The 18,281-nt window shown below is 50.4% G+C and overlaps 2 protein-coding genes across 6 annotated transcripts in view; both read left to right on the top strand.

Moving 5' to 3' along the window:
* Positions 1 to 1,584: 1,584 nt before the first annotated feature.
* On the top strand, positions 1,585 to 17,818 carry KIF22 (kinesin family member 22). 5 transcript variants are annotated; one of them, XM_011982445.1, is made up of 15 exons: positions 2,545 to 2,667; positions 4,303 to 4,351; positions 9,037 to 9,232; positions 10,524 to 10,651; positions 10,743 to 10,897; positions 11,125 to 11,334; positions 11,411 to 11,641; positions 11,775 to 11,928; positions 12,060 to 12,195; positions 14,875 to 15,043; positions 15,559 to 15,727; positions 16,118 to 16,185; positions 17,246 to 17,458; positions 17,548 to 17,607; positions 17,696 to 17,818. In XM_011982445.1, the coding sequence occupies exons 3-15, from the start codon at positions 9,171 to 9,173 to the stop codon at positions 17,741 to 17,743; spliced, it is 1,803 nt and encodes a 600-aa protein (XP_011837835.1). In that variant the 5' UTR covers positions 2,545 to 2,667; positions 4,303 to 4,351; positions 9,037 to 9,170; the 3' UTR covers positions 17,744 to 17,818. The 5 variants fall into 5 exon arrangements, with proteins under 5 accessions (XP_011837834.1, XP_011837833.1, XP_011837835.1 ...); XM_011982444.1 differs by lacking the exon at positions 4,303 to 4,351 and having other exon boundaries at positions 1,585 to 2,667; XM_011982443.1 differs by lacking the exon at positions 4,303 to 4,351 and having other exon boundaries at positions 1,585 to 2,667; positions 16,118 to 16,227.
* A 191-nt stretch (positions 17,819 to 18,009) lies between these two features.
* Positions 18,010 to 18,281, top strand: part of MAZ (MYC-associated zinc finger protein (purine-binding transcription factor)) — a 4,098-nt gene continuing 3,826 nt past the window's right edge. Inside the window, exon 1 of the mRNA XM_011982543.1 lies at positions 18,010 to 18,124. Within this exon, the coding sequence (XP_011837933.1) occupies positions 18,010 to 18,124 (115 nt within the window). The remainder of the gene's footprint in view (positions 18,125 to 18,281) is intronic.

The raw sequence follows: 18,281 nt of genomic DNA, 5'->3' as shown, positions 1-18,281 counted from the left end.
TCCCGGCTAATTTTTTGTGTTTTTAGTAGAGACGGGGTTTCACCATGTTAGCCAGGATGGTCTCGATCTCCTGACCTCATGATCCGCCCGCCTCGGCCTCCCAAAGTGCTGGGATTACAGGTGTGAGCCCGGCTGCCTGTCTTTACTTTAATCTCTTAATCTTGTCATGTTCGTAAGCTGAGGATGAGTGTCACCTCAGGGCCCTGTGATGATTGGGTTAACTGCACAAATTGTTTAAACAATATGAAATCTGGGCACCTTGAAAAAAGAACAGGATAACAGCAAGGTTCAGGGAACAAGGGAGATAACCGTAAAGTCTGGCTGCCTGTGGGCCACGTGGAACAGAGTCATATTTCTCTTCTTTCAAAAGCAAATAGGAGAAATATTGTTGAATTCTTTTTCTCAGCAAGGAACATCCCTGAGAAAGAGAATGTGTTCTTAAGGGGAGGCCTCTACAATGGCCGCTTTGGGAACATCTGTCTTTTACGGTTGTAGATAAGAGATGAAATAAGCCCTGGTCTCCCATAGCACTCCCAGGCTTATTAGGATGAGGAAATTCCCGCCTAATAAATTTTGATCAGACGGTTGTCTGCTCTCAAACCCTGTCTCCTGATAAGATGTTATCAATGACAATGCGTGCCCAAAACTTCATTAGCAATTTTAATTTTGCCCGGTCCTGTGATCTCACCGTCTCCATTAGCCTTGTGATATTTTATTACCTTGTGAAGCATGTGATCTCTGTGACCCACATCCTATTCGTACACTCCCTCCCCTTTTGAAAATCACTAATAAAAACTTGCTAGTTTTGCGACTTGGGGGGCATCACAGAACCTGTTGATTTATGATGTCTCCCCTGGACACCCAGCTTTAAAATTTCTCTCTTTTGTACTCTTTCCCTTTATTTCTCAGACCAGTTGACACTTAGGGAAAATAGAAAAGGACCCACATTGAATATAGGGGGTGGGATTCCCCCGATAATTATATCTATTGCTGTAGTGCCAATTCCTCAGCCCTTCACCATCGCCTGGCAACCACTACTTAGATGTACGTTTTGTGTCTATGGGTTTGTTACTGTAATTTTTAAATTCATTAATGTCACTTTAATTCGGTTTCATTTCACATACAGTATATATGGTCAGGCCCGGTGGTTCACACCTGTACTCCCAGCACTTTGGGAGGCCAAAGCTGGTGGATCACTTGAGGTCAGGAGTTTGAGACCAGCCTGGCCAACATGGTAAAAACCTATCTCCATAAAAATACAAAAATTAGCTGAGCGTGTTGCTGCATGCCTGTAATCCCAGCTACTCGGGAGGTTGAGGCAGGAGAATCATTTGAACCCGAGAGGCAGAGGTTGGAGTGAACCGAGATTGAGCCACTGCACTCTAGCCTGGGAGATGGAAGTGAAATCTTATCTCAAAAACAAAAAAACAAAAGCCCTCATATACACAAAACATCTTTAGAGGCCTCATTTTTAAAAACTGTAGTGGGATCCCAAGGCAAAACGTTTCAGAAACACTGATGTAAGATTTGTGTTTTTTGTTTTGAGACGGGGTGTGCAGTGGCACCATCTCAGCTCACTGCAACCTACATCTCCCAGGTTCAAGCGATTCTCCTGCCTCAGCCTCCCGAGTAGCTGGGATTACAGGTGCGACACCACCCCCCGCTAATTTTTGTGTTTTTAGTAGAGATGGGGTTTCACCATGTTGGCCAGACTGGTCTCGAGCTCCTCACCTCAGTGATCCCCCCGCCTCAGCCTCTCAAAGTGCTGGGATTACAGGACTGAGCCACCAAGCCCGGCCTGGGTTTTGTTTTGTTGTTCAGTAGGGTGGAACATAATGTCTAAACCTGGGCCCTACCTACCTGGTGCTCAAAAGTGGAATGACAGTCCCTAGCCAACCTTTCACAAAGGACAGAGAGCTACTCAACGGACCGCTGTACCCTTAAAGACTGGGAACCGGAACCATGGGTGAGTGGGACTGAATCACAGAACAAGCGTTTTCCAAGCTTCGCCGACGTGCTGAGTCCCAAGTTATAAAGACAGGAACATCCAAGCTGCTCTCCTGGGCTGACATGGACGCGAAGGGACCTACAGTGGCCTTGGGCCCAGCAGGCAGCGAGTGCAACGTGACTACCCACAGTCCAGCCCCTGGGGCCCAGATCTACAGAACCGACCAGACGTGACAGCCCTTTGGCTGGGGCTGCAGTCCCACGATCCACACAACGACTCTATCTCCGCAGACGCGCCACCAACCACGGAGGCAAGAAACTGCAGAAAATGAAACGAAAGGGAGCCCAGTGCCGCGCGGCGCTCAGCAGCTCCCCCAGCGGCCACCGTCGTCAACATCTCCGCGTAGGCGTTTGAACCGCAGCGCGCTTCCAGAGGTCAACGGTTGCGCGGCCCACGCGCGCGCATGCGTCCTGACCAGGGGAACCTTTTCTTGGAGACCCGGAGGCGAGCGCTGGAGGGCGGGATAGTGGCGAGCGACCCGCAGGAGCTTCCGGCGGCGCGTAGCCGTGATTGGTGGAGCCTGGGAGGGGGGCGGGGCAACGGGGAATTCGAATGGGAGAGGCGGGCCCAAGGAGGGAGGGGAATGTCCGCGGGGGTCTCGACGCAGCAGAGGCAACGCGAGATGGCGGCAGCGGTAGCGGCAGCGGCGGCTACCTCAGGTACTTGAGCCCGGCCTGGGCAAGGCGGGCACCGACGTCTGGAGCTTAGTGGGAGTCATGCGTCGGAGTGTGGTCCAGGTTCCGCGGGTTGTCGCGGAGAGGCGGCCACAGCGCAGGGGCGGGGAGAGGGGGGACGGCGAGAGTGTGGGGTCGCGAGTTGGTCGGCCAGCCTGACTCCAGCCTTCTCCCTGTTTCCTGCTCTCTCCTTGGGTCAGTAGACTCGGGTCTCCGGCCCAGGCTCTTGGTTTGAACCCCGCGCACTTTGTGAGCTTCGGTTTCTTCCTCTGTGAAATGGGGGTCATGGCCTCGTCCCTGGAGATGACCTGAATAAGCAAGAGAAGAGTGGCGGACGCTCTAGCCACGAGGACGAGAAGGGAGCCGGAGGCGTGTTTTGGGAAGGGTTCTGTGTGGGACATGGTGTTTGGGTGCAGAGACATCCCTGAGAGATGCAGAAGGGCGGATTGAGGATCAGACCCGGCTGCTGCTGGGTTTGAGTTGACAGCGTAAGATGCTCTGCGATTACAATAAAACGAAGTAAAAGACTGAAGTTTCCTTTCACTCTAGCATGGAAGTGAATGCTATTTTAGGGTTAGAAAGGCTGTTAGGACACCCAAAATCTTGTATGTGAGTATTTGTTTACATGTGCCTGTCTAACCCGGAGACTTAGCCCTTGTCAGTGATGATGGTGGGCGCCATAGTAATTCATTGGAGCCCTCGTTAGCCTCGTGGGGAAACAGACATTTAGGAGAATGCCTAACATGTAGAGCTCTTGCTATGTGCCAGGCACAGTTGTAGGCATTTTATGGTGGTGAACCAATTATTGTCCACACAATGCTATGAGGTTGTTACTATTACTGTCTTCGTTTTATACAGGAAACTAAGGTTAGTTTGTTCAGATTTAACGCAACTAGTAAATATTGGGGCCTGAATTCGCTCTCAAGGAGTCAGAGTGTAGAGCCTCTGCTCTTAACCATTATGCCCAAGTACATGCTGTCCCTGCTGGCTGAGCAGAGTCTCCCCTTACCCTGATGCACTGTGTCCGGTGCATGGTAGATATGAAAATGCCTAAATATAATGTCCCTTCCTCGAGGAACTTAAAATCTGTTTGAATAGAGTGTCACATACGCAGATGTAATATGAAACACAATGAGAGATGTGTATACACTGAGTGTGTGGAATCTGAAGTAAACCCTTGAGTAGAATACTCAAGGGGAGGACTTCATTCAGGGAGTGATACTTGAGATGGGTTTCAAAGGTTGGATAGGAGTTTGCCAGGCTTTGACTAAGAAGACAAGAACAGCAAGTGTTGTTTTATTTATGATGTAAAAGAGACCAAAGATGCTCTCTTAGCTCAATTTCCTCATCAAGAGAAGGAAGAAGAGTGAGTGAAATTTAGGAATTGTAGAAGAAGGGAAAATTAATAATAATTGCTAGTCTGGTCCAAGCTCAAGGTTGCTTTTATCATGAAAGAGCTAGACTCTTGTGCTGTAAATAATTGTTTACATGTGGCCCTCCCTCTTCCCTCCTCCCCTGGACTGTGAGCTCTGGGGCAGGAATGGCAGTGAGCCACTTTCATGATGGAAATGAACAAGCCAGTGAGTAGAAGTTGATTCACTACATCTTAATTTTTTTCAGCAAATACTTCCTGAGGGCCTACTCCGCGCCAGGTGTTGGGGTTAGAAAGGTGAGCAGGATAAAACTTGTTCTCACAGTTGGCAGTCAGGTGGAGAAAGTGACAAACACGCAATAGTGGGGCGTGACAAATGCTTATGGAGGGGCTACCAAGAGCTGTGGGTGCACCTGATAAAGCCTTAGTGTCTACCAGGAAAGGGTTTTTGGTTTTGTTTTTTAAGAGGAATTAATATGTGTTTACCTCAGTCACTCCAGGGTGGGGTGGGGAGCAGTGCAGATATTCTAGGAAGAGAGATTAACGTGGACAAAAACCCAAAGGTGCAAGAGAACTTAGAGTTTTGTAGGAAGTGAAGGAAATTCATCATGACTGGTAACTTACACTGCAAGGAAGGAAACAGAGGGAATGACTAGAGGGCAGGGAGACACCTTGCTACCATCAGCAAGGAAGGCTGTAAAGACCATGACCTTGGGCAGAGGTAGTGCAGTGGGAATGGAGAGAAGTGGACTTGTTCAAGAGAGATTTAAAGAAATAGACTTGACAGATGTTAATGATGAACTGATGTGGGAGGTAAGAAACGTTGGAGTTAAAGACTCCCACTTTTGGGGTTGGTGCCATTCATTTACATCAGATCAGAGGAGGAGGCTGCAGAGAGATGGGGAAGGGAGGGTTCAGTTTAGGACAGGTGGAGTGTAAGAGGAGCTGTCTGCCAGGCTCACGCCTGTAATCCCAGCATCCCAGCACTTTGGGAGACCAAGGCGGGAGGATCAAGAGATCGAGACCATCTTGGCCAACATGGTGAAACCCCATCTCTAAAATTAATCAAAAATTAGCTGGGTGTGGTGGCATATGCACCTGTAGTCCCAGCTATTCGGGAGACTGAGGCAGGAGATTGCAGTGAGCCAAGAGCGCCACTGCACTCCAGCCTGGCGACAAAGTGAGACTCCATCTCAAAAAAAAAAAGGAGCTGTCAGGGCAGCCATTCAGAATGTGGGTCTGCAGTAGAGCGCTCTTGTGCAGAATGTACAATAGTACTTATCGGCTGTAAGATGTTACTGAAGCCAAGAGGACAGGTGACCTGCCTACTGAGTGGTCTCAGCTGGGGGCAACTTTGTCCCTCACAGGACATTTGGAGATGTCTGGAGAGATTTTTAGTTGTTACAACTTGAGGGTGAGGGTGGAGAATGGTACTGGCATCTAGTAAGCCTGTGCTAACAGTCTAAATGCACAGGACAGCCCCACAACAGAAATTAGCCAGCCCAAAATGTGAGTAGTGCTGAAGTTGAGAAACGCTGGTCTAGAGAAAGGATAGACAGATCCTAGGAAAAGCACTGGAGACTGGTGGAACTGAGGAGTGAGCAGAGAACTGGGTAAGACAACCAGGAAGGTGGGGGGCATGGAAATGAACGGAAAAGTGTGTTTCCCAAGAGTGTTGCATACTTCTGGGAGGTCCAACAGGATTGAGGCTGAGTACGCCTACTGGATCTAGCATTAGAGAGGTCATGGGTGACCCTGCTGAATAGTGAGGGCAGAAGCAAGTTGCAGGGTTGGAGGAGTGGGTAGCAAGAGAAAGGGTGTAATAATAACAGCTAGGGACTGAGCAGTTGCTGCCAGGCACTGTGCTAAACATTGTATGTACATTATTACTTTGAATCCTCACATTCCTATGAGATGCAAAGGTGAAGGGGCTGAGGAGCCTGAGGAGGGTTCATATAAAGCACACTGGAGTTAGATCTTCATTTGAAGCTGTCACTCACTAGCTGTTGACCCTGGGCCAGTCAGCTAACCCCTCTATACTGAGGTTTCCTCATCTGGAAAATGGGAGATAGACATTAAAAAGCACTTACTGGCCTTTTACCAAATAACAGATAATGTTCAAAGCACTTTTATATGAATCACCTTAATTACTGTCCTAACAACCTAACAAGGAGGTATTTTTATTCCCATTTTGCAGGCAAGGAAATTGAGGCACTGGGATGGAAAATAATTTCCCTAGGTTACTTAGCTAGCTGTAAATGGCAGAGCTGGGATTTCAACCCAGGCCATTTTACCTTGAATAATGAACCTACCTACTATGTGCTAGTCACTGTGCTGCCACTTTACCTGGCACTTATTTTAATTATCTTTTTTTTTTTTTTTCTGAGACACAGTTTTGCTCTGTCACCCAGGCTGGAGTGCAATGGCACGATCTCTGCTCACTGCAACCTCCACCTCCCGCATTCAAGCAATTCTTGTGCCTCAGCCTCCCAAGTAGCTGTGATTACAGGTGCGCACCACCATACCTGACTAATTTTTGTACTTTTAGTAGAACCAGGGTTTCACCACCAGGCTGATCTCAAACTCCTGACCTCAGGTGATCCGCCCACCTTGGCCTCCCAAAGTGCTGGGATTACAGGCTTGAACCACCACGCCAGGCCAAATTCTCAAAAAACCCAAGGCCCACCCCCAACCTTATTTTACAGACAAGGAAACCTAAGGTCCAAGGTCACAAACTAATAAATGTCAGAGCTGGAATTGAAGTCCAGTTCTGTCTGACCAGTGTCTACACTCTACCTCATCACTGACTTCCCCTTCCCCTTAGATTGATCACTGCACTTCCTTAAGTGCCTCTACATCTGCCATCTTTCTGTTCTTTCTGCTCTCCTGTGAAAGCAGGCAGAGGAGGGTTCTGCACACATTTTTGACAAGTCAGTGCACCTTAATTCTCTGTCTACACACATGCATCTGCAGGTTTTTACCTGCTTGCTCCTGACTTTCAGGATTACCATGAGGAACAAATGAGAACTACATGTCCAAGCGCTTTGCTACCATAACGTGAGAAATGGTATTAGTAGCCCCATTTATCAGATGATGGAATGGAGGTTCAATTTTTGAAACAGGCCATCTGCTTATGGGCATGCCTGCCTTACTTAGATGGAAGAGTCTTTCTTTTTTTTTTTTTGAGACGAAGTCTCGCTCTGCCGCCCAGGCTGGAGTGCAGTGGCGCAATCTCGGCTCATTGCAAGCTCCACCTCCCAGATTCAGGCCATTTTCCTGCCTCAGCCTCCCGAGCAGCTGAGACTACATGCGCCTGCAACCACTCCTGGCTAATTTTTTTGTATTTTAGTAGAGATGGGGTTTCATCGTGTTAGCCAGGATGGTCTCGATCTCCTGACCTCGTGATCTGATCTGCCTGCCTTGGCCTCCCAAAGTGCTGGGATTACAGGCGTGAGCCACCGTGCCTGGCCTAGGCGTAAGATTCTTTCTAGGTGTCATCTATCTGCCTTTTCGTCTTGCTGTTTCTGTGTTGGCTACATATACCAGCCAGCCTTTTGCCTTCTGCGAGGCCTATGGCTCCTAGCAACCAGCTGCTACCACCAGCAAGGAAGGGAAAGAGCTGCCAGGAGCTTTCCCAGTTAGTACATAATAGGGAAGCAATACAGCATCCTATTAAAAGAGTTTTAGAGGGGAAGAGATCTAGGTTTGAATTCCACTATGAGCTACAGTATGTTATCCTCCAACATAAAATAGAGTAATACTCTCCTTAGATGTTTTCAACTCACTTAACCCCCACAAAAAGAGAGGCCTTTTCTTTTTTTAAGTTTTATCTTCATTGTGTTTTCCGATGATACAAAATAATTTAGTTGCCAATTCTTAAAAAAAAAAAAGACTTGATTTAATCATCTGAAGCAAATTCAGGGATAAGTTTACATGAGAGAAGAATTGCATGTTGGTGGTTTTTGCAGAACCCACATAATTCCCCATGTTAACGAGAAAGATCATCGTTAACAGTTTGCAAGGGGGGTGGGTCTGTGTGTGTACATACATCTCAATACATATTAGAAACCCCAGTTAAGAAATGGAGGTACACAGGCTGGGTGGGGTAGCTCACACCTGTAATCCCAGCACTTTGGGAGGCCAAGGCGGGCAGATCACTTAAGGTCAGGAATTCGAGACCAGCCTGGCCAACATGGTGAAACCCTGTTTCTACCAAAGATACAAAAACTAGCCAGGAGTGGTGTTGGGCACTTGTAATCCCATCTACTCGAGAGGCTGAGGTAGGAGGATCACTTGAACCTGGGAGGTGGAGGTTGCAGTGAGCTGAGATCATGCTACTGCACTCCAGCCTGGGTGTCAGAACAAGACTGTCTCAAAAAAAAAAAAAAGCACAGAAAAGTCTGGCAATTCGCTGTATGGTTTAGGTTTCGGTCAGATGTCAACCCTTTTAATCCTTAGAACAACCCTGTGAGGTGCTGGTCTACTTCACCCTTGGCAATTCAAAATATGTCCTGGGGCAGGCATGGTGGCTCCTGCCTATAATTCCAGCACTTTGGGAGGCTGAGGTAGGAGGATCGCTGGAGCCCAGGAGTTGAAGACAAGCCTGGGTAACCTAGTGAGATTCCATCCCTCTCTCCCTCTTTTTTTTTTTTTTTTTTTTTTTTTTAAGTGCCCAGCATCACCTGGGAGCTTGTGAGAAATGCAAAATCTTGGGCATCACCCCAGGGAGACTGAGACCAAATCCATGTTTTCACAAGATCCTCCAGGTTATTTTGTCTGAGAATCCTGCTATACACCCCGCTGGACTTGCTTGTAGAGCAGGGAAGGCACTGAGGCCAAGCTTAGGGGTGTCCATAACATGACCAGGGCAGAATGAACTTCTCTAACATGAGCTGTGGCCCCCAGCCTGCCCAGCAAAGCTGGTCCCTGCTTCTTCTGCCACCACCATACTTCATGCCTAAAAGTGATTTTCTCTCCTCCAGGAGCTGGTCGCTGTCGGCTAAGCAAGATTGGGGCTAGTCGTCGTCCACCTCCAGCTCGCGTAAGGGTGGCTGTGCGACTGCGGCCATTTGTGGATGGAACAGCTGGAGCAAGCGATCCCCCCTGTGTGCGGGGCATGGACAGCTGCTCTCTAGAGATTGCTAACTGGAGGAACCACCAGGAGACTCTCAAATACCAGTAAGGTTCAGGCCACTCCTCTTCCCTCATGCCATCACCTCCCTCTCCTAGGCCTGCCCATGTTATCACTTCCCCAGAGAGTTTCTCCGACCTGCCTCCCCAGGATCCTTGCTCCCTCCTTAACACCACTTTGTTTCCTGAGCCTTCACTGTTCACTAGGAAATGTTCACAGGTGTCCCCCGTGATGGACCCTCTCTGGGATACTGTAGGGAGAGATGAGAGGTTAAATCAGACATATGTTACTGTGCACAGAGAGGGAGTAGCAATGAAGGTGAGCAGGTGAGCCCCACGTAGAGGCTATGGGACACAGCGGGAGGGTTGGGGAAACACAGACCAGCCAGCCAGCCTACCCAAGCTGCAGCTGGGTAGTGTCAGAGAAGACCACCCAGATATGGGGACAGAACTCATAAGGGCAGCTACTTTATAATCCTACTGGGGATTTCAAGTTCAAACTCCTTGGGCTGTTTTTCTAGGCGGGGGCTGGCAAACCATGGCCTGCAGGTCAAATCTGATCAGGAGTGAGATTTTCAGTAAATAAAATTTTATCGTTTATTTACATATTGTCTATAGCTGCTTTCTGACTACAGTGGCAGAGTTGAGTAGTTGTAAAAGGAACACATGGCCCACAAAGCCTAAAATATGTACAGTCTGCCTTTTTACAGAAGTTTGCTAGCTCCCATACTAGACCGTTAACAATTTGGGCTTCAGTTTCTTTCCAGCCTCATTCCCTCAACATATACTAAACTCCCTGCTGTGGCCTAAGTTGCAGCTTCTCCACCAGAACGCAGTGAATTTGTGATTGGTATGTGGAGTCTAGTCCAGTCGTACGCAGCATCCTCTATATTCCCCGTTACGGTTTAAAATACAATGTTCTACACATGTGGCCTTGTGAAAAAGATTGGGAAGCCTTGCTTTTGTGTTATTCTTGATTCTTAAGAGTTTCTTTCTTTGGTCAAAATCTTCCTTCCTTGAGCAGAATCAGTTACTCCTTCAAGAGTGTGTTCTTATCTTCGTTTCCTAAATCACAGCAGTGTGGATATCTATCCTACCAGACTGCAAAACTCTAAGAGCAAGGATATCAGATCCATCTCTGTATTCCTAACACCAATAGAGAGATGAGGATGGAGTAGGTGTTAGGTGGATGCTTTTTAAGGTCTTTGTACAAGAAAGCAGATAGAGACATTCTCTTAAATCCAAGATCCAGATGAGAGTAGAATCCCTTACCCACCCCCACCCCACTCTACCCCTTACATACACACAGACATACTAATTTCTTTCTTTCTTCCTGCAGGTTTGATGCCTTCTATGGGGAGAGGAGTACTCAGCAGGACATCTATGCAGGTTCAGTGCAGCCCATCCTAAGGCACTTGCTGGAAGGGCAGAATGCTAGCGTGCTTGCCTATGGACCCACAGGAGCTGGTGAGGGAGCCAGAAAAGAAACAGTTATGGGTCAGAAAGGGCTGGGGAACCAGAGAGGAAAATCTCACAGCTTTCTCCACTCTCTTCCCAGGGAAGACGCACACAATGCTGGGCAGTCCAGAGCAACCTGGGGTGATTCCGCGGGCTCTCATGGACCTCCTGCAGCTGACAAGGGAGGAGGGCGCCGAGGGCCGGCCATGGGCCCTTTCTGTCACTATGTCCTACCTAGAGATCTACCAGGAGAAGGTGAGGCCCCGTGCTGGTTGGGAGAGGAGCAACAAAGGGTCAAAGTAAGACCTGGTTCTAGAAAATGAAGCTCTGCTCTAGCAGGGAGGTAAGGTGAGACCTAGAAAGACAGAGGCTGGGGTAGCAGATGGTACAACTCCGAGAATAGAACAGAGAAAGGAAACTGATCCCCAGAAAGCAGCCGCCTCTGTGTAGAGAATTGCCCTTCCCCTTCACTGCTTACACAGGTATTAGACCTACTGGATTCTACATCAGGAGACCTGGTGATCCGAGAAGACTGCCGGGGGAACATCCTGATTCCGGGTCTCACCCAGAAGCCCATCACTAGCTTTGCTGATTTTGAGCGGCACTTCCTGCCAGCCAGTCGAAATCGGACTGTAGGAGCCACCCGGCTCAACCAGCGCTCCTCCCGCAGTCATGCTGTGCTCCTGGTCAAGGTGAGGCCACAGACGGGCGAGGACCTGGGAAGCCCAGGAGCCTGAGCTAAGCATGAGACCTTTGTTCTTACCCCAGGTGGACCAGCGGGAACGTTTGGCCCCATTTCGCCAGCGAGAGGGAAAACTCTACCTGATTGACTTGGCTGGGTCAGAGGACAACCGGCGCACAGGCAACAAGGGACTTCGGCTAAAAGAGAGTGGTGCCATCAACGCCTCCCTGTTTGTCCTGGGCAAGGTGGTAGATGCGCTGAATCAGGGCCTCCCTCGTGTACCTTATCGGGACAGCAAGCTCACTCGCCTATTGCAGGTCAGACCCTCCTGTCTCAGGGAAGAAGGGGCTGCAGAAGGAGGTTCTCAGGCCTGCTGTGGGGTGGGGAATAGCGGCTGAGGCATAGGAAGGCTGGGCTTTTGACCCACCCACTGCCTGGTCCCACCCTCAGGACTCTCTGGGTGGCTCAGCCCACAGCATCCTTATTGCCAACATTGCCCCTGAGAGACATTTCTACCTAGACACAGTCTCTGCACTCAACTTTGCTGCCAGGACGAAGGAGGTGATCAACCGGCCTTTTACCAATGAGAGCCTGCAGCCTCATGGTGAGAACTAGGGGAGGCAGGAGTGGAAATGCTGGGTCTGGAAATCAGGGAGTTTGTTGAAACCACCAAGCATCAGCACAGAGGCTGACCACCCCTGATCCCTCTCTCCACCCCATCCTCCAATCATCTAGTCTTGGGACCTGTTAAGCTGTCTCAGAAAGAATTGCTTGGTCCACCAGAGGCAAAGAAAGCTCGAGGCCCTGAGGAAGAGGAGATTGGGAGTGCTGAGCCCATGGCAGCTTCAGCCTCTGCCTCCCAGAAACTCAGGTGAGCAGTGGGCCTTGGGTGTATCCCCTTCCTGATGTGTGGCTTAGCAGCAGAGCTGCAATGCCTGTCAGATTCTTGAGCAGAGACAGCTGTGATCTTGTTCCTCTGCCATTAAATTCACCATAGACCGGGTGTGGCGGCTCACTCCTGTAATCCCAGCACTTTGGGAGGCCGAGGTGGGTGGATCACCTGAGGTCAGGAGTTCGAGACCAGCCTGGCCAACGTGGTGAAACCCCATCTGTACTAAAAAATACAAAAAGTAGTCGGGTGTAGTGGCGTGTGCCTGTAATCCCAGCTACTCGGGAGGCTGAGGCAGGAGAATCCCTTGAACCCAGGAAGCTGAGGTTGCAGGGAGCTGAGATTGCGGCCACTGCACTCCAGCCTGGGCAACAGAGCAAGACTCTATCTCAAAGTAAAGAAATAAATTCACCCCCGGCTGGGCACGGTGACTCACGCCTGTAATCCCAACATTTTGGGAGGCCAAGGCAAGCGGATCACCTGAGGTCAGGAGTTCAAGACCAGCCTGGCCAACATGGCGAAACCCTGTCTCTACTAAAAATACAAAAATTAGCCGGGCATGGTAGTGGGCGCCTGTAATCCTAGCTACTCGGGAGGCTGAGGCAGGGAGAATTGCATGAATCTGGGAGGTGGAGGCTTCAGTGAGCCGAGATCAAGCCACTAAATACTCCAGCCTAGGTGACAGAGCAAGACTCCGTCTCAATAAATAAATACATACATAAATTCCCCCCAGATTCTACTCTGTTGAATCACTAAAGTCTAAGATAAATCTCTCCACAGTGCTGCTGCCTTGGAGACCTAAGGAGGCCTCCTCCTGGGGATCCTTTCCATTTTCCAATCTCTTTAGCCCTCAGCAAAACTTCTTGCTTTGGGACAGCTGTTTCAAGGATGAGCATTTTTGCTTCTGGTTCAAGGAGTGATCTGGATCAGATCTTTCAGATCCATGAGAGAAAAGCAAAGGAGACTTGGAAGAGCTGTCCCCCTGAGACCACCTGGTCTGTATGTCAGTGCCCAGCTTCTCCACGACTCTCTGGGGAGCCAACTGTTGTCCTAACTGCTTCTACCCTCAATCCAGACAAAGCCTCTAAGTCCTTTGTGTCACCTCCTGACCCAACTCCAATCACTCCATCTCATGGCCCAGTATGTACTAATCCTCAGGTCATCTCTATTCAGAGGTCTTGCTTTCTGTGTCTGGCCACTTAGCCCTTGTGCTGTTCCCTCCAACCCCCAGAAGCCAGTTGCAGTTTTAACTTTGCCCTGTTTCTACCCCTAGCCCAAATAAAGCCTGTGAACTACTGAACAGAGGTGACCTGAGGAGGCCAAGGGTTAGTGCCCACTCTGTCCCAGGGGGCTACTGTAGTTAAGGAAGGTGCCACACACAAGAAGATGCTTGTGCACTCATGACCCAATCTCTCAGTCTTGTCTTTCCCAAACCATCTGTCAGCACTCTCCACTGCTGTGTGCACCCAGAAATGTGCACAGGTAAGCTCTCTGTCAGACAGGCACTCTGAGTAAGGGGAAGCTCAGAGTGGGCACAACAAACCCAGCAGACCCAGAGCTTGGGAGGCTCACAGGAGAGGAAGTTAGATGGGAACGTCAGTATGTGATACCAGGTGGAGAATTTAGAATCAGGAAGGAGTAGCTGCTGCTGCTGTGAGAGCCAGGAAGGAAGAGAGATGACTTCTAGTGTTTGCCCACATATGTTCTGATCCTCTTTTTCCAAGGCACTGGCGTGGAAAGCACAGGAGTGTCCCTGTCCTCCAGGAGCCAGTTCACAGCATAGGAAGGGAGATGCGAGTGTCATGGGAAAGGTGGCATCAAACTGACCTGGAAAGATCATTGATACAGATGTGAGGAGGTGTGGGGCAAGATTCCAGGCAAAATAAATTAATGTTAGACATTGCTGACTGGGCGCGGTGGCCCACACCTGTAATTCCAGCACTTTGGGAGGCCAGGGTGGGTGGATCACTTGAGCCCAGGAGTTCAAGACGAGCCTGAGCAACATAGTAAGATCCCATCTCTACAAAAAAATTAAAAAAAAATTAGCTGGGCTTGGTGGCATGCACCTGTGGACCCAGCTACTCAGGAGGCTGAGGCAGGAGGATTGCTTAAGCCCCGGGGGGGCCAAGGCTATAGTGAGCTGTGATCTGAACACTGCACTCCAGCCTGGGTGACAGAGGAAGACCCTGTCTCAAAAAAAAAAGAAGAATGTTAAGCCTTACCATGCTCAGAGTCAGTCAGGACTGTGCTTGAACAGGCCTTCCCTGCTGCCCACAGGATATAGGCTTGGCAGCTGAGGTCTTCAGTGGATTTCAAAGCCCTTCTGAAGATGGCATCTTCTGTGATGTTTTCCCCAACTGCTCCTCCAGATGGTCAGGCATTGCCCTGGCAGTCACTTTATGGTCTCTTGATTTCCTCAGTAGACAGTACTTCCAGGCAGTGTCTTAGATCTCTCATACCTGGCACTGTGATTTCCTGGCATTCCTGAGCAGTCACTTCACCTGAGGAAGACACTGCACCCAGAGAAACTGGATGCCTAGCAAGTTAACATTAGGTTCTGGAGCTACAGGATATGCCAAGTTAAGGTGTGGTGAGGGGAGTCCTGCTGCTGTAGGTGATGAGGGAGGAGGTAGGTGGAGAGCAACTTATTTGTCTGCTCAGCCCCCTGCAGAAGCTAAGCAGCATGGACCCAGCCATGCTGGAGCGCCTCCTGAGCTTGGACCGTCTGCTGGCCTCCCAGGGGAGCCAGGGAGCCCCTCTGTTGAGTACCCCAAAGCGAGAGCGGATGGTGCTCATGAAGACCGTGGAAGAGAAAGACCTGGAGATTGAGGTAGGTGTTTTAGGGATGTGGGAGCTGGGATTCCTGTTGGCCTTGAGAAGCAATACTCGAATCTTCAGACAGGGAAGGACACTCAGGCTGGACTAGAGTCCAGTTTTCTCCCAATACCGGAAGTTCTCCAGCTTCTCCTTGAATGTCCTTACCATGGCTGAACTTTGACAGACAATTGAGATCAGATGTGAGGGGGTGAGAAGAAAAAGTTCAAAGTAAAAGCAACAAATGTTAAACATTACATTTCCTAAAGCCCAGCTCAGTTAATGGAGGACTCTGCTTGAAAAGCCTTTTCCTTCAATATTTGCAGAAGCTTGTTCCACCTCTGGGTAGCCCCTTGATCACAGAAAGCTCTTAATTATGTTAGGCTCCACCTGTCTCCTGGTAACCTCCCATTGGTCCTAGCCCTGCCCTCTGGGGCCTCAGAGCCTTGCATACTCACCCTGATAACCCACTGCCCTTCAGGCTGCCCTGGAGTTGGGTCTGGGTCACATCTCCCTGATCCTTTCCAACAGAGGCTTAAGATGAAACAAAAAGAACTGGAGGCCAAGGTGTTGGCCCAGAAGGCTGAAGACTCAAAGGAAAAGGAGAACCATTGTCCCACGATACTCCGGCCCCTTTTGCATCGCACAGTCACAGTGGCAAAGCCCCTGAAAAAGGCTGTGGTGATGCCCCTACAGCTAAGTAAGTTTGACTCCAGGGGATAGGGGGACCAAGGCAGCTGAGATCCCATAAGGCAGGAAGTGTTAGGAGCAGCTGTCTCCATGTCATTTATGTTCTCCCACCACATACGAGTCCCTAGGAGGGGTGAGGAGGCTCTGAGGCAGCACTGGGGGTGCTCTGTCCTCGGGTGTTTAGTACAGTGGGATGGACAAACAAGTAGAGGATTGAAGACAATGGAAGACTGAAATTACTTTAAATGCGGGTATAAAAAAGGTCATGTGGAAACACAACAGGTTAACTCAGGATGGAGGGAAGCTGGGGAATCAGAAATGGAAGAACCGAAGGGCTACCAGGGAGGGTGAAAAGTACCCTTTGCCTTGACTCCAATCAATTCTCAATTCCTACTTTCAGTTCAGGAGCAGGCAGCATCCCCAAATGCCGAGATCCATATCCTGAAGAATAAAGGCCGGAAGAGAAAGGTGAAAGTAGCTGGGGGCTTAGGCTACACCTGGAGCCCACAAGTAAGGGGGAGTGGGCTCTAGGGGGAGGAGCGTTGGCCTTGGGGTTAAACGAACTGGGTGATGGCCGCCAGTTATTAACAGGCCTCAGCGGGGTGCGGTGGCTTAAGCCTGTAATCCCAGCACTTTGGGAGGCTGAGACGGGCGGATCACAAGGTCAGGAGATCGAGACCATCCTGGCTAACACGGCGAAACCCCATCTCTACTAAAAAATACAAAAAAAAAAAAAACTAGCCGGGTGAGGTGGCGGGCGCCTGTAGTCCCAGCTACTCGGGAGGCTGAGGCAGAATGGCATAAACCCGGGAGGTGGAGCTTGCAGTGAGTTGAGATCCGGCCACTGCACTCCAGCCTGGGCGACAGAGTGAGACTCCATCTCAAAAAAAAAAAAACAAAAAAATCAGGCCTCAATTGCTTACCCCTGGAATGTGGTGATTAATGGGTCCTTGCAGGGCATTTAGGGTGGAAGGCAGTGATATAGATGTACCTCACAGAGCGGATGTTCCACTGTGTAGCCTGGCTTCTGCCCTCTACAAGCTTAAGAGGGAAAACTTAGGGAACCTAAGCACTCAAGAATGAAACCACACGTGCACACGCGTGCATACCCAGAATTGAACACCACTAGAAGAACTATCCAAACACTGAGATGGTTGAGGGGAGGTATCATTTATTTATTTTCTCCCATGTACTTTTGAAAGAGCTTATTCTTTCCCTTTTAGAGATGAGGGACCAGATTTAAGAGCTTATTTTGTGCTTTACATTCATTAACTCACTTGATCTCCACAGCAACTCCATGAGAAAGGTGCTAATATTACCACTGAGTACTAAATAGTACCTCAGTTTCACTAGCTGCATAATGAGAATTAACCCAGAGTGACCTGAAGGCGGGATTTTGGACACAACTTGAGGAGGAGAGGAAGAGGCTGCAGCGCAGGAGGTCGCTGGTGCTGGGCTCCTAGTTTTGGCAGAAGAGCCCAAAGCACTTGGCTGCCCTGCGTGTCACTCACCTCCCTTTGTCTCCCAGGTGGAGTCCCTGGATGCCCCAGAGCCTGAGGAGAAGGCTGAGGACTGCTGGGAGCTACAGATCAGCCCGGAGCTACTGGCTCATGGGCGCCAAAAAATACTGGATCTGCTGAACGAAGGCTCAGCCCGGGATCTCCGAAGTCTTCAGCGTATTGGCCCGAAGAAGGCTCAGCTAATCGTGGGATGGCGGGAGCTTCACGGCCCCTTCAGCCAGGTACCAGCCCACTGGACAGGGACAGGGGAGGGAGCTGGGGAGACCAGGCACCCCTGAGACCCCGTCCCCCATCCATCCTGTCCCGCCAGGTGGAGGACCTGGAACGCGTGGAGGGCATAACGGGGAAACAGATGGAGTCCTTCCTGAAGGTGAGGTCACGGCCCTGCCCCTCCTCTGCGTGTCTTGCGCCCCGCGTCCCTCTCTAACATCGCTGCCCCCCTCTCTCCTGTGTTGCAGGCAAACATCCTGGGTCTCGCCGCCGGCCAGCGCTGTGGCCCCTCCTGACCGTCGTCTCTTCACTCCGCCTTTTTAAATCCTTGTATAACCCCGTGTTGTGTAAATACAGTTTTTGCTCTGGTGCTTCCGCCTGATTTTTGGGGCTGTAGGGGCGGGACCGGGGTGTGACCGCCTCGGGGTGGGCCGCGAGCGAGGCCGGAGACTCCACTGGGCGCCATCTTCGGGCAGCGAGTCAGCGCTGGATTGTAAATAAACAGCTGGAGTGGGGCGGGGAGGACGGTGGCCGGCAGGACGCAAAAAGAGGAAGCCGAAGCATGAGGCCTGCGACCGTTAGGCGGGCGCGCGCTCAGGGATTAGCCCCGCCCCGTCCGTGTCCCCGGCGCGCGCTCCCCCACTCTCCCGCTCGGCAACGACGGCGGCCTTGTGCGCGTGCGCGCGAAATAACGGCCGCTGGCGGAGGGAGGGGGGTGGAATCGTTGGAGGGGGAAAGAGGAGAGAAGCCGCCCTGTCTCCCGCGCGCCCACCACCTGCGCCATCGTCAGCCAATCAGCAGCCGTCTCAGGGGTCTCGCGCTTGGGGCGACTCG

The sequence above is a fragment of the Mandrillus leucophaeus genome, unplaced genomic scaffold (genome assembly GCF_000951045.1).
Source record: "Mandrillus leucophaeus isolate KB7577 unplaced genomic scaffold, Mleu.le_1.0 Scaffold24, whole genome shotgun sequence".
NCBI classification, from domain to species: domain Eukaryota; kingdom Metazoa; phylum Chordata; class Mammalia; order Primates; family Cercopithecidae; genus Mandrillus; species Mandrillus leucophaeus.
This window is presented reverse-complemented; position numbering and strand designations above follow the sequence as displayed.